This window comes from Nannospalax galili, unplaced genomic scaffold, assembly GCF_000622305.1.
Source record: "Nannospalax galili isolate Female #2095 unplaced genomic scaffold, S.galili_v1.0 scaffold886, whole genome shotgun sequence".
In the NCBI taxonomy this organism is placed as follows: domain Eukaryota; kingdom Metazoa; phylum Chordata; class Mammalia; order Rodentia; family Spalacidae; genus Nannospalax; species Nannospalax galili.
In genome coordinates, this window is record NW_008355971.1 from 433,541 (window position 1) to 448,829 (window position 15,289).

The 15,289-nt window shown below is 41.1% G+C and overlaps 1 protein-coding gene and 1 pseudogene across 3 annotated transcripts in view; one reads left to right on the forward strand and one right to left on the reverse strand.

Moving 5' to 3' along the window:
• LOC103750690 (zinc finger protein 570) overlaps positions 1-15,289 on the reverse strand; it is a 42,242-nt gene that overhangs the window by 15,771 nt on the left and 11,182 nt on the right. Inside the window, exons 4-6 of one of the 3 annotated variants that reach the window (XM_008853863.3) lie at positions 13,768-13,894; positions 11,985-12,080; positions 3,150-4,443 (exon numbers count right to left, since the gene is read on the reverse strand). In XM_008853863.3, coding sequence (XP_008852085.1) covers positions 3,150-4,443; positions 11,985-12,080; positions 13,768-13,894 — 1,517 coding nt within the window. Of the gene's footprint in view, positions 1-2,841; positions 4,444-11,984; positions 12,081-13,767; positions 13,895-15,289 lie in introns of those variants that run through there. The other 2 variants (XM_029556532.1, XM_029556533.1) reach the window with 2 other exon arrangements.
• On the forward strand, positions 5,498-6,499 carry LOC103750779 (annotated as a pseudogene).

The following is a 15,289-nucleotide window of genomic DNA, read 5'->3' on the forward strand; positions in this document are numbered from 1 at the left end:
AACATGCAAACATGGAAGAATAGTCTTTTAGGCAATGGGAGGGAGGGGGCAAGTGATGGAATTTAAACTCAAGGCTATGTTATGTAAGTGTTCCACTGCTGTTACAACCCCAGTTCTTGTCTTTCAGTTGTTAACAGTGCGTGCCTCTGGCAGTTGGTTATATATGAGCTTCTTTTCTAAGGAAAATGTTGACTGTGAGATCACCAGGGACAGAGTAAAAAAGCAATGGACAAAAGCAAACATGACAATACTTTTATCTTTTATTATGAAAGTTTAACTAGAAAGAGTAAGAACTAATCCATGTACCCAAAACCAGCTTTAATTTGCTTTTTAAAAAAAAAAGAAATAAAAGGTTTATTTATTTCTTTTCTATGCAATCGTTCCCAGGTCCCATTCTTCTTTTCCCTAGAGATACCAGTTACAGATCTCATTGCATCCATGAATGCTTTTACAGTCTTCACATATAGTATTTAACCATGGAAAATACACTTAATAAGACTTGTGTGTTTTCAAGCCTCATGATATTGCATCATACATAATACTCTCTAGTTCAATTTTATTAATACTGTTTTGGGGATTTAACAATGTTAATGGAAATATCTCCAATTAGCTATTGTAACTTAAGCCCAATGGTTTAGAAATTGCTTTCAACTTTTCATTCTCATCAACAATGCTGCAGTGGACCTGCATATCCATCTCCTGAAACATGAGGACTCAAGTCTCTGCAGAGGGTAAAGTGTAGAATTGTTGGGTTCAAGAATATTCACATCCTCAACTTCACTAGATACTGCCAAACTGTGCTCTCGGTGACCACTTCCCACATCGCAGTACACAGTACACAGTGCCTTTGGCATCACATCTTTCCAGGCACCAACACTTCTGGCAATGTGATCTTGGAACAGCTCGTGTGGCTTTGTTTTGCATACCCCTCACTATTAGTGACTTTCTTTTGCATATCGCTATTAGTGACTTACCATTTTTCTAAAACCTTTAAACCTACTTTTTGGATGCTATTGTTAACCATTACAGCATATGCAGTTTCCACAAATATATTCGATTTAATAATTTTCTTGCTGTTCTTCAGTTTTTACACTTCTAGATGAACTTCCAGAACAATTTTGGGAAATTAAAGGGTAAAAGCATTCTATTAAGGAATTGCAGTGAATATGTGAATTTGAAAGAGCTGCCAACTTTACTGAGTCTCCTTGGACTATGTTTTAATGACACTTAGTTTATTTTATTATTCCTCAGTTTTCTGGGTTTAAAAATGTATTGTTTTATATCTAAGTATTAACTTTTTCAGATTCTGGAGTTTAACTCACAAGAATATGGTTTTCATACCGTTCACTGTTGTTCCCTCACACCTCAAAGTGTCTGCAGAGTAGCTACTCACTATTCACAGGATGAATGAGTCTGTTTTCCTTTTGATTTCTTTTTTGAAACCACTGGCTAAAAAACTTGGAAGTTTTACATTTTTCTATAGTATAGAAAAACTGACAATGTCTCAAAATGATAAGTCACCCATTACTTTGGTTCAGTGTCTTTTTTATGGAAACAATGAATTTCTGCTTTTTTTTTTTTTAGGAGCTGAGATTTCTGTTGTGATTTCCCTGTTCTAAATATAAGTTCTACATCCTTCCCAGAGAATCCTATTTTATTGGCTTAATCAAATTCATTCTCTTTAGGTAATTTACAAAACTAGTTTTATAGTTTTACTACCTAGGTCTACAATGACTATTCATTCAGAGGATGAAGACTCACGTGTTCTAAGATGTTTAGATTTTTCTCAGTTCTGATCTGTTAGTTCCCAAGGATGCTTGAGTTGTCTCCTAATGAATCTTGTCTTGCCTGTGAGAAGTGAGTTAATATGTTAAGTATGTTGAACAGTGCCTGGTGCTTAGTATGCACTTAACACATGTTAACCATTATTGTTGTTGAATATATGCTATAGTTGATGCACTATATTAAGTACTTTGCATGCAAATTTCTCATTTCAATATGGATCAATTTACAACACTTTCATTTAATTTCTACAATACAGTAGTCTTTAATATCTCCATTTTAAGATTAAAACCCTGAGGTTTAGAAAAGTCAAATTAGTTGTTCAAGGTCACATAGTACCATAGCTGTGGTAGAACTATGATTGTCCAAAATCCAAATGTTTTTTACTTTATGTGTATGAGTGTTTTATCTGCATGTATGTTAGCGCATCCATGTAGTACAATGCCCACAGAGGTCAGAAGAGGGAGTCAGATCCCTGGAACTGGAGTTACTAATGACTGGTAGTCACCTTGTGGGTGCTGGGTCCCCTGGAAGAGCAAACTGTGTTCTTAACTGCTGAACCATCTCTCCAGCCCTGATTTTCCAGAATCTAAACTTTTAGACTTGAGAAGTATCTAGTGCCTAAAGAAGACTGGAATAAAATAAGGCTGAATGGTATGTATGAACCATAGAATGAAGATAATTTTAAAGGTTGCAATTAGTCTAAAACCAGTAACAAGCAAAGGGCAGTTTAAGTGGACAGTGGGGTGCTATTCCATATACTTCATTTTTTAAATATTTTATTTCTTATTTTTATGTGTATGCATGTATTGGCTGCATGTAGGTAAGAGCACTGTGTCATGCAATGCCCGCAGAGGACAGAAGAGGCTGTCAGATCCCCTGGAACTGGAGTTACAGACAGTTGTTAGCTGCCATGTGGGTGCTGGGATTCGAACCTGGGTCTTCTACAAGAACAGTCAGTGTTCTTAACTGCTAAGCCATCTCTCCAGCCCCTCCATATACTTTAAAAAGATCTGCTGGATGTTGTGGCATACATTTGTAATCTCAGCACTTGTACATGAGGAGGTAGAAGGATCAGGAGTTAAGGCCAGCCTTGGCTACATAGTGAGTTTGAGGCCAGCACTGGCTACAAGAGACCCTTACTTCAAAAAAACCAAAAATCACTTTGTGTACATCACAGGAAATGGATTTCAGATAGTCATAATAGACACTGCAAGACCTGTTATAAAGCTATAGCAGTGACCTAGATGACATGAATCTTAGGCTAAGGTAATGACATTAAGACAGAGAAAAGACTATAAATTCCAGAAGTATTTAGGCTTTATAGGACTTGGTGACTGACTGAATTAGGTGGTGGAAGTGACTCCCCAACATGAATTCTCTGATGATGAGCTAGGTGTGCATGTTGTCTGAAGGTTTTTTTGCATTCCTTACATTCATAGGGTCTCTCTCCTGTATGAATTCTTTGATGTTGGGCAAGGGATCCACAGTAACTAAAAGCCTTCCCACAAACATTACATTCATAAGGTTTCTCTCCAGTGTGAACTCTCTGGTGCTGAGTAAGGGATGAGTCATTGCTAAAAGCCTTCCCACACTTAATACATTCATAGGGTTTCTCTCCAGTATGAACTCTTTGATGTTGAGCAAGGTAGGCAATCTGACTGAAGGCTTTCCTACATTCCTGACATTTATAAGGTTTTTCTCCAGTATGAATTCTCTGATGTTGAGCAAGATGTGAATTCTGGCTGAAGGCCTTCCCACACTCCTTACATTCATAGGGTCTCTCTCCCGTATGAATTCTCTGGTGCACAGTAAGGTATGCACGGAGACTAAATGCTTTTCCACAGACATTGCACTCATGAGGTTTCTCTCCAGTATGAACTCTCTGGTGTTGAGCAATGGATGATCTATTGCTGAATGCTTTCCCGCATTCAATGCATTCATAGGGTTTCTCTCCAGTATGAACTCTCTGGTGTTGGGCAAGATAGGCAAACTGGCTGAAGGCTTTCCTGCATACCTGACATTCATAAGGTTTCTCTCCAGTATGTACTCTCAGATGTTGAACTAGATGTGCATTCTGACTGAAAGCTTTCCTACACTCTTTACATTCATAGGGTTTCTCTCCAGTATGAATTCTGTGATGCTGAACAAGGTTTGACCTCTGGCTGAAGGCTTTCCCACATTCCACACATTCATAGGGTTTCTCTCCAGTATGGATTCTTTGATGAAGTGTAAGGGATGAGCTCTGGCTGAAGACTTTTTCACAATCGTTGCATTTCAAAAGTTTCTTCTCTGCATAAATACTCTTGGGTTTAATAGTCATCAAACTTTTTTCAAAGTGTTTCTTACGTGTGTCTTGTTTATATATATTTTCCTCTTTAGGGATTATCTGTTGTGTGTGAAGCAATGTGTTCTGGTAGAAATTTCCCCAAGATTTGCTATCAGTGAGAGTTTCTTCATAAGTGATGGTCTCTTCCTTAACACATGCCTTTAGACTTCCTGGCTGCCTCTCAAACTGGCCCTCACATTTCCACTCTGCTCTCAAGCTGGGATACTCAAGGCCAATGCTAGCAAGTTCTTCTATTATCTGCTGGGATGACTGTTCTTCATAAACTTCCTGTTTGGGGATTAATTCTTCAGTGTCACACATAGACTCCCAACCTAAAAGTAATAATAATAAAAAAAGTCTTCTTTATTATGTACCAAAAGTGCATTCAGGAAAGTACATTTGTAAAGTGAAGTACATAGACTTAATATCAAATGAAACCCCAAAGAACATTGCATTTCATAGTTCTGAAGTACATAAAAAAAAACTGAAAACAGGACATAAAGATATGTGGAACCTGGAGAGATGGCTTAGCGGTTAGAAACACTCCTCTTCCAGAGGGCTAAGTTTGGTTCCCAGCACCTATATCAGGCAGCTCACCATCACCTGTAACTCCAGATTCAAGAGATCTGACACTCTTTTGGGGCTTCTATGGGCACCTGCATTCATACGCACATACCCCCATACATATGATTAAAAATAAAAACAAATCTTGAGGAAGCTAGAGATGGCTCAGCAATTAAAAGCACTTGCTGTTCTTACAGAGAATATGGGTTCAGTTCCAGCACTCACACAGGGCTAACACTGTCAGTTCCACATAAAATAAAATATTTAAAAATATGTAGGGGAGTGGTTAAATTATAAGAAAATCAGCAAAGTAAATCTCAGGGCAAGAAAGAATTATGGATACAACTGGACCTGGTGATAATTAGTAGACAATGAAGGAGTCTCCATTCTTATAATCGTTTCATTCAAGAACAGCCACTGAACAAATCATTATCTTGGGCCAGATACTGTTCTATATGTTTTCAGTATCATAAAACAATGATCACTACCTTTATTTTTCTTAAAACACTTTATTTTATGAGTATGAGTGTATTGCCTGAATGTATGTAAGAGTACCCATGTCATGCACTGCCCACGAAGGTCAGAAGAGGGCATCCTGTCCCCTGGAACTAGAGTTATGGAAAGTTGATTGACACTATGTGGGGGCTGGGAACTGAACCGGGTCCTCTGAAAGAGCAGCCAGTGCTCTTAACTGCTGAGCCATCTCTCCAGCCCTTGATCACTGCCTTTATAAATCTTAGTTTCTTAGAGGAGACAAAAAATAAGGAAGTAAATTTTATTGCATGTTAGAAGGTACTAAGGACTACAGAAAAAGGAAAGCGGATGGCTCAGCAGTTAGGAATGCTTACTGGTCTTCCAGGAGACCTGAATTTGGTTCCCAGCATCCTCATCAGGTGGCTCACAACTGCCTGTAATTCCAGCTCCAGGGGATCCATCACCCTGTTCTGGCTTCACAAACACCTGCACTCATACCCACACACAGACACACAGACACAGAATTTTAAAAATAAATCTTTTTTTTTTAAATGAAAATGGGGGCTGAAGAGATGGCTCAGCCATTAAAAGTATTTACTGCTCTTGCAGAGGCCTCAAATTTGGTTCCCAGAACTGACACAGTGGCTAACAACTGTCTGTAACTCCAGTTCCAGGGGATCCATGCCCTCTTCTGACCTCTATGGGCACTGCACACACAATACACTTACATACATACAGGCAAAACACTCATACACATAAAATATAACAAAAAAGTTCTTTCAAGCATTAAGAAAAGAAAGCCAAGCCCATTCCCCTCAGGCTTGCCATTTGGCAGGTGGGTCTCACGTAGGTTCAACTTGCAGATTGAGAAGTGTTATTTCTGTTCTGGGCCATCTACACCGGCCACTGCATGATGTTCTGTCCACAATGACTGCAAAGTGTTCAGATTCTGTAAATCCAAATGTCATAAAAACTTTAAAAAGAAGCGTAACCCTCGCAAGGTCAGGTGGACCAAAGCCTTCTGGAAAGCAGCTGGTAAAGAGCTCACTGTGGACAACTCATTTGAATTTGAAAAGCGCAGAAATGAACCTGTGAAATACCAGCAAGAGTTATGGAATAAAACTATTGATGCAATGAGGAGAGTTGAAAAGATCAAACAGAAATGCCCAGCTAAATCCATCATGAACAGATTGAAGAAAAATAAAGAGCTACAGAAAGTTCAGGACATCAAAGAGATCAAGCAAAACATCCATCTCATCCGGGCCCCTCTTGCAGGTAAAGGAAAGCAGATGGGAGGAAAAAATGGTGCAGCAGTTACAGGAGGATGTGGACATGGAGGATGCTTCCTAAGCTCACTGCCTGTAATCAGCGCTGTATACACTGGAAATCTCCAGAGACTCAAAATCCCTAAGTTATTGATTTGTTACATAAGGTTGCTCAGGGGAAGGTAATTAAAAGCTTCTCTCTGACGTCGCTGTCTGTAAAGCAGAGAATGCATACACTGTATTGCACTGTTGAGAGTTAGGCTCACATAAACAAGAGATCCCGAGAGTAGACGAACAAGTCAATTGTGGACATACCGTGGTCATGCTACATGGGTAACAGCATCAGGCAGCATTTTTGAACAACTAACAACAAAATTCATGGCTGGCTAGACATTTTCTTTCCAACAGAGTAGTCTGTATTTGGGTTATTGAGGCAGGGGCCACAAGAAACCATCAACTCACATAAGGACCTCAGAATCTTTTTTGGGACAAGGTCTTACCGTGTGGTCCTAGCTGGTCTGGAACTCAGTATGGACCAGGCTGGCCTCAAAGTCCCAGGGATCTGCCTGCCTCTGCCTCCCCAGTACTGGGGCTAAAGACCTATGCCACCATGCCCTATAGTATCTGTAGTATTTCTGTTTATTAGTTTCTCGGGGAAGCGTAATGGTTGCATCTATTGAAGCTGACCCTGCTAATAGGTAGCTATAGATGTCAGGAGATGAGAGTTGCATAAACTTCACCTGAACAGCACCTTGTTATTTCTGTTTTGGAGAATTCTTAGTTTCTAATTGTGATTTCTGACAGAACAGACTCCCTTCTTCCCTGAGCCTCGCAGTGATCTAGAAGCAAAAGAATCTTGGTGCCTTTTAAAATTTATTAGTTGTTTTGGGAAAATAGAACTTATGTAACATTACCCATTATTTGCACATAAAATAAAAACATATCTAAATTAAAAAAAGAAAGCGAAGTAAGTGGGGTCAAGAATCATTACAAAGTGAACACACACACGAAGAACTGAAGGAAGTAAAAAAGTCAGTCCCTTAGATTTTTTAGGAAAAAAAGCATCTGGGCAGAAGAAATAGCTAGTTTAAAAATATCAGTGGAGCACCATGTCTTGTTTGCTTAAGAATAGTGAAAATGCCAAGGTGGCTAGAGAGGAGGGGGTGCTAGGAGATGAAGTCAGGAAGTAAAGAGTGACAAGATTATCTTTTTTTTAGGACTTCTAAGGAATTTGGTTTTTCTCTGTAAGACGGAGTCACATTTAAAGTGTTCTGAGAAAAGTGATACCTGGCTGTCAGGTGACAACAATACCTCAAGGTGGGAAACAAGTGGTTGTTAGGCTGATGCTAGTGACAACTGAATGATCCAGACCAGAAAGATATCAATGTAGAAGAAGAGATTATTAGTTCCTATGTGTACATAGGTAGATGCGAAAGAACATCCTCCCGGGCTTTGGTGCATGCTTTAATCCCAGCACTCAGGAGGCAGAGGCAGGTGGATGTCTGTGAGACCAAGTCCATCCTGGTCTCCATAGCGAGTTCCAGGCCAACTCTGACTACAGGGAGACCCTGTCTCAAAAGACCAAAAAACAAACAATAAAACAAAACAAAAATCCTGACAGATTGGGTGTGAAAGGTGACAGAGACACAGCGAGCTCCAGTCCAAAGTTTACAATCTGAGCAATGGAAGGCTCAGATTGGCAGGCTTGGGCAACAAGATATGGAAGACCTTTAGCTCAGTTGTAAGCATATTACATGTATAATATCTTACTAATTTTGAAATGGAAACATTGAGTGGGAAGACAGACACATAATAACATGACATCATAACTTACTAAAGATCTGGAATGCTTGTGGGGTGGCTTAGTGAGCAAAGGCATTTGCTGTGCAAGCCTAGTGACACGGGTTTGATCCATGGAACCCAAGAAAAGGAAGAACAGAACAGATTTCATTAAATCGTCCTCTGGCCTCCAGACATGCATGTGCCCCCGCATCACAGCACAGAATAATAATTCTTTTTTTTTTTTTACTTAAAAGATCTAAAGCCAGGTGTAGGGGTGCACACCTTTAATCCCAGCATTTGGGAGGCAGAAACAGGTGGCTCTCAACTGGTCTACATGGTGAGATATAGGCCAGTTGGGGCAACAGGGAGACCCTGTCTCAAAAAACAAAACAAAACAAAACCAAAAAACGAAAAATTTAAAAAAAAAACAAAAAACAAAAAGATCTAGGTAGATTTAAAATTGGGATGAGACTTTTAAAATGATGGGATGGTTAAAAATGCCAACTTGACAGGATCTAAAATTAGATCCTCTGGGCCTGCCTATGAGGGATTATCTAGATTAGCTTACCCTCTGGGCATGACCGTGAGGAATTATGTTCATAACTGAGGTGGGAAGACCACCCTGAAGTGGGCAGCACATTCTCTGGGTGCAGGTCCTGGACCGCATAGAAAGGAGAAAGCTGGCTAAGCACCAACATTCCTCCTCCTCTGCTTCCTCACTGTGGATGGAATGCGCTATCCTCCAATCTCCTGTTGTCATGGCTTCCCAGCCAGGATGGACTCTGCCTGGAACCGTGAGCCAAACTAAACCCTTCTTTAAGTGGCTTGTGCCAGGGTATTTTATCACAGCAAGACAAGTAACTAACACAGACGGTATTTCTTTTTTCTTTTTATTTATTTATTCTTGTTTTGAGACTTGCTGTGTATACTGGCTGCCTTCAAACTCACAGAGATCCACTCACCTCTGCCTCCGAAGTACAGGGCTTAAAGCCATTGTGCCAACATGCCCAGCCTTTTTCTTTTTATATCAATACACAAAATCATCGATACATATATAAGACATGGTGCATGTATGGAAGTAAGTCAAAGGACGACTTGCAGGAGTTGATTCTCTCCTAACCATGTGGGTTCTGGGAACTGAACTCAGCTTGTCAGGCTTAGTGACAAGTGCCTTTACCTGATGAGCCATCTTGCTGGACCCATGATATCTTCAAGACTCATGCATGCTGTAGTATACATCAAAATTTCCTCCCTTTTCAAGGCTGAATAGTATTCCATTGTATGTGTACACTATATTTTGTTCATTCACCACCATTAATACCTTTGTTGCTTTTGCTTCTTCCTTGTAGCTATCAACATCAACATGAATACACAAACAGCTTTTCAGTTCTTTGGTGTATGCACCCAGTCAGTTCTTTGGTGTATGTACCCAGAAGTAGAACTGATAGATCACATGGAATTATATTTTAATCTTATTTTTATTTTATGTGTATGAGTATTTTGCCTGCATTATCTGTAAATACGCCATGTACATGCAAAGCCCACAGAGATCAGAAAAGGGCGTTAGTCCCCTGAAACTGGAATTACAGTTATTAGATGCCATGTGGGTGCTGGGAACTGAACCCAGGTCCTCTGCAAGAGCAGCCAGAACTCTTAAACACTGAATCATCACTCCAGTCCCTCCCCCCATTTTCTATTTCTTTTTCAAAAAATATTTTATCTATTTATTTTTATTTTATGTGTATGAGTGTATTGTCTGCATGTATATAAGTGCCCCCATGTCATGCAGTGCCTGTAGAGGTCAGAAGAAAGTGTCAGATTCCCTGGAACGTGAGTTAAGGAAAGTTGTTAGCTGCCATGTGGGTGCTGGGAATCAAACTCGGGTCCTTTGCAAGAGCAGCCAGTGCTCTTAACCATGAAGCCATCTCTCTAGCCCCCAATTTTCTATTTCTTAATATAAGAAGTAACTAGCTGGGTTTTTGTTCTATTTAAACCATATATGTGTGCTAATGGTGACTTATGCATGTGATTTATTTGATAATAACAAAATGTATTCATGGGTCATTTGATATAGCAGTTCCACATCAAAATTTTCCTCTCAGAAAACTGAGGAAGGACATAAAAGACTGGATCAGGGTTTGTGGGTTGAGGGGTTGAGAGACATGCTTACAATGACAGAACATTAGTCCTTCATCTCACCTCAGTGTTTCCTCTGTCCATCTGAAAATCTCACACCACAAACCCAAACTCTGACTCCCAAGTTTCCATTACGTCAGCTTTTTCTCTGTACATGCCATTTTGTAGCTGTATCGTATTTCTATTCCTACCCCACAATTATTGTATTATTTGTACAAACATGTAACACTCTATTCATGGGGTGGGTATGAGGTAGGGGTAGCATTGTAAGTACCCTGTTTAGGAGCTAGAGAAGTGGCTCAGCGGTTAAGAGCACTGGCTGCTTTTACAGAGGACCCGGGTTTGATTCCTAGTACCCACATGGTAGCTAACAACCATCCATAATTCCAATTCCAGGAGTTCAATAACCCTCTTCTGGCCTCTGCGGGCACTGCATGACACAGGTGCACTTACATATATCTATGCAATGCACTCATACACATGAAATAAAAATGATAAATATTAAAAAAAGAAAGTACCCTGTTTAAAGTGAAAATTCAATAATATTGATATCGATTAAAGGAACAAAAGAGTGAGTGAGCTGACCAGAGGAGGGTGAAGCATTTGGAGATGTGCCACTACCTCTAATCGCTGCTAACAGCTGCTGAATGCATATTATAAAATGGGAATGTTCAAAACACATTCATTGCACGTCACAGTGGCTCTTTTGACAAACCAGAAGCTGTGGTAAAGGACTTAACAGATGAAGGACACGCAGCAACTCAGCTTAACCAACTTCATGATATGCTTGTAGAAAACGAAAACCTTTCTGCTAAACAGAAGTCCACTGTTACAGAAAAACTTGCTGAGGTTGATAGATGCTTCGCAGACAGTGCTGACAAACACCTGCAGTTGAAGAGCCTTTGTACAACTGTGTTACAGCAATTAACTTAGAATTGTTGAAAACAAAGTTTTGTAGAACATAATAAAATGAGCAAAAAGCCACACACACAAACAAGTATTACTTTAGAGATGACAAAACAAAAGCAGAGAGAGGGGGCTGGAGAGACGGCTTGGCAGTTAAGAGCACTGGCTGCTCTTGCAGAGGACCGGGGTTCAGTTCCCAGCACCCACATGGCAGCTAACAACCATCCATACTCCAGTTCCAGGGGATCCAACAAACTCATTTTCTGTCCTCTGTGGGCACTGCACGGCATGGTGCACTTATATACATGCCAGCAACACACTCATACACATAAAATCAAGATAATAAATAAAAAATATTTTAAAAAACAAACCAAAACAAAAGCAGAGAGAGGTTAGTAACTTTCCTATGGTTTCACTGCATGGAAGCATCAGGAAGGATTTGAACCTGGTATTTCATTTACAATCAGTGTGGCTCATAAGTTTATCAAATCGGGAAGAGATTTTTTTTTTAAAGACTGGAAGGGAATTTTGAGGGAAGAGGATTCACAGAACAGAAAAAAAATGAGTTAATAAGAAGAACGAGGCAAAGTGTGAGAGGAGAGACAGGTAAGGTTAGCAAATGGAGAAAGCCCTGGAAGGCCCTAGGACACTTAGGAACATGCCACAAAAATGAAGGGGCATTTTGTTTGAGTGAAGCTGAACCGTCAGCTTCAAAGTTCTCACCTGCCTACTTCCCCTTCACTCACCTGAGCACAGGCCATCTGTCAGCTCTCTCTTCACCATCCATGGCTCTTTTCCTTGTTCCAACAACAATATCACACCTGGCTTAGAAAAGCAAAGGCCTGCATGGATGAGAAGAAATGGAATTTGATTATGCTATGGATAATCCAAAGCTCGCATCTGAGACTGAGGAGGTGGCTCAGCCAGTAAGGTGCTGGATGCGTACGCATGAGGACCCACAGTTAGATACTCAGCACCCATATAAAAAGCCAGGTACGGTGTGCACATCTGTAATTGCAGCTATGGGAGGCAGAGACAGGCAGATCCCTAGAGCTGATTGGCTAGCCAGCCTAGTCAAATCAGTGAAGACCGGGTTCAGTAAGAGACCTTGTTTCAAAAAATAATGGTCAGCAAGTAAAAGCACTTGCTGCAACAGTCTGACAACCTGAGTTCAATCTCTGGAATCCACATACAAGCAGAAGGAAAGTTAGCCTCTTGCCTCCACACCTGCCATGGCATGTGTATACACACACACACACAAACACACACACACACACACACACACACACACAAATAATAAAATAAGGTAGAGAGTGACTGAGGAAGACACCTATCGCTGACCTCTGGCCTCCATACATACCCACATACACGCACACACACTCATGCACACACACACACACACACACACACACACACGCACGCACGCACGCAATATATATATTAAAAAATTTCTCATACCTAACCCCTTAGTCATCAAAGAAGAGAGACCACAGTGTTAAGTCAAAGAAAAATGTCGAGAGGACATAGTAAAAGTTCAGAAAATGACTGGGCAAGAAAGTTCAGCTGGTAAAGGCACTTGCTGTCAGGCCTAGTGGCCTGAGCTCAGTTCTTAGAAACTATATGTCCTCTAACTTCTGTGTGCCTGTGCACACACACAATAAATACATGTTTTTAAAAAACTCTATTCAAAAAATGATTTTAGGGGATGAAGAGATGGCTCGGCAGTTAAGAGCACTGGCTGCTCTGCAGAGACCCCAGGATTGGTTCCCAGCATCTACACGGTGGCTAACAACCATTCATAACTCCAGTTCCAGGGGATCTAACACCTTCTTCTGGCCTCCGCAGGCATTCCATGCATGGGTGCACTAACATACATGCAGACAAAACACTTCTACACATAAAGTAAAAAGCAACAGGGTCTGGAGAGATGGCTCAGCGGTTAAGAGCACTGACTGGTCTTGCAGAGGACCCAGGTTCAATTCTCAGCACCCATATGGTGGCTAACAACCATCCATAACTCCAGTTCTGGGGGAATCCGACACCTTCTTCTGACCTACTCGGGCATTGCATGACATGGGTGCACTTACCTACATGCAGGTTTTAAAGAGTAAAAAGAAGTAAAATATTTTTTAATGATTTTTTTTGGTCTTTTTGAGACAGGGTCTCCCTGTAGCCCCAGCTGGTCTGTAACTTGCTATATAGACCAGGCTGGCCTTGAATTCACAAAGATTTGCCTGCCTCTGCCTCCCAAGTGCTGGGATTAAAGGCATGCACCACCATGCCCTGGCTAAAAATGATTTTTTAAAAGGATATGGGATATGAAGCTCCTGGCATAGGCCATGATAGGCCTATTCACTGCCAACTCCATGAAGCTCCCGGCATAGGCCATGATAGACCTATCCACTGCCAACTCCATATTTGGCTTTGGCAGACACATGCCCCAACTTTGCAGATGCTGACATTCACAATGTTGGCAGCAAAGTCTTTCATCAATAGAAGTCCCATTTTGCTAGGGGAAGATGTCCTTACCCAGTGACACCAAGATCTTATAGTTCTCCAACATCACGTTGCTGTACAAATGCCTTTGAGAAGAATTCAGACTATCCCATTCCTCCTGGGAGAAGTCTACAGCCACATCTCTGAAGGTCACCAGTTCCTGAAGTAATAAAAGAAATGAAGTAGGCTCCTCCCTCACCATGCTCACTCCATTTGCTCTATACTAGGCACACTGGGATCTCCCTGGTATTATATCCTCTTCACATGTGTCAATAATGTTCCCTCGAGGGGCCTCCGTCCTCTTCAGAGCATCTGTATAAAAGAGCAGTGCTCCCACCTCAATCTCCTATTTCCCTAACTATGCATGCTTTCCAGCTTGCTTTCCCTTCTTTCCTTTCTTTTTCTCTTCTGTCCCTCCTGCCCCTTTCTCCCTTCTTCCTTTCTTCCTTTGAGACAGGGTCTCATGTATCCCAGGCTGGCTGGAATCCTCTACATAGCTGAAGACGACCTTGAACTCCTCCTGATCTGCCTCTATCATCCAAGTGCTGGAATTGCAAGTATGCCATCACACCTGGTTTATGAGTCCCAGGGTTCAAACCCAGGGCCTTGAGCATGCTATACAGACACTCTACTAATTGAGCTATATTTCAAGCCCTCTGCTTGCTTTATTTATTGCCTGCCCACCCCACCCCACCCCCACCCAAAATGTAAGTGCCACAAGGACAGTGTTTTTGCTTTGGCCATATCCCCAGTTATGGAACATTACCTGGTGCTCATGTGATGCTGGAATACACATAATTTGATAATTTGGATAACTTGAATTAATGAATGGTTGAAAATTCCAAGAAGCTATAAGGGGATTAAAAATGGAACCATATATGCTGGGTGTGGTTGCACATGCCTTTAATCCCAGTATTTGGGAGGCAGAGGCAGGCAGATCTCTGTGAGTTTGAGGTCAGCTTGGTCTACATAGTGAGTCCCAGGACAGCTGGGGCTACAGGGAGACCCTGTCTCAAAAGAGAGAGAGAGGCAAAACAAAACAAAATACCGCCCCCGCCCCAACAAACAAACCAACCCATTAGGGCCAGGTGTGGTGGCATACACCTTTAATTATAAAGGAAACCATATTCACTTGCTACATCTTTGAAAATTGTGCTAAACCAAGCAGAGAAAATCATTTTTGTGTAAAGAAATGCAAGTTCCACTCATAATTTTACTTCTGACTCCAGGAGCTGGGCAAAGTTCTTGAAAACCTGGTTATGGTGCTGGAGAGATGGCTCAGCAGTTAAGAGCACTGGCTGCTCTTGTAGGGGACCTGGATTTGGTTCCCAGCACCCAAATGGCAGCTAACAAGTGTCTGTAACTCCAGTTCCAGAGGATCCGATGTCCTCTTCTGACCTCCACAGGCAAAGCACAACATGGGTGCACCCATGGGTGTACCTACATGCAGGCAATACGCTCATATACATAAAATTAAAAATAATAAAAATATTTTTTAAAAAGCTTAAATCCCAATTTCAAAATTTGACCCCTAACAAATATTGGAACTATCGTC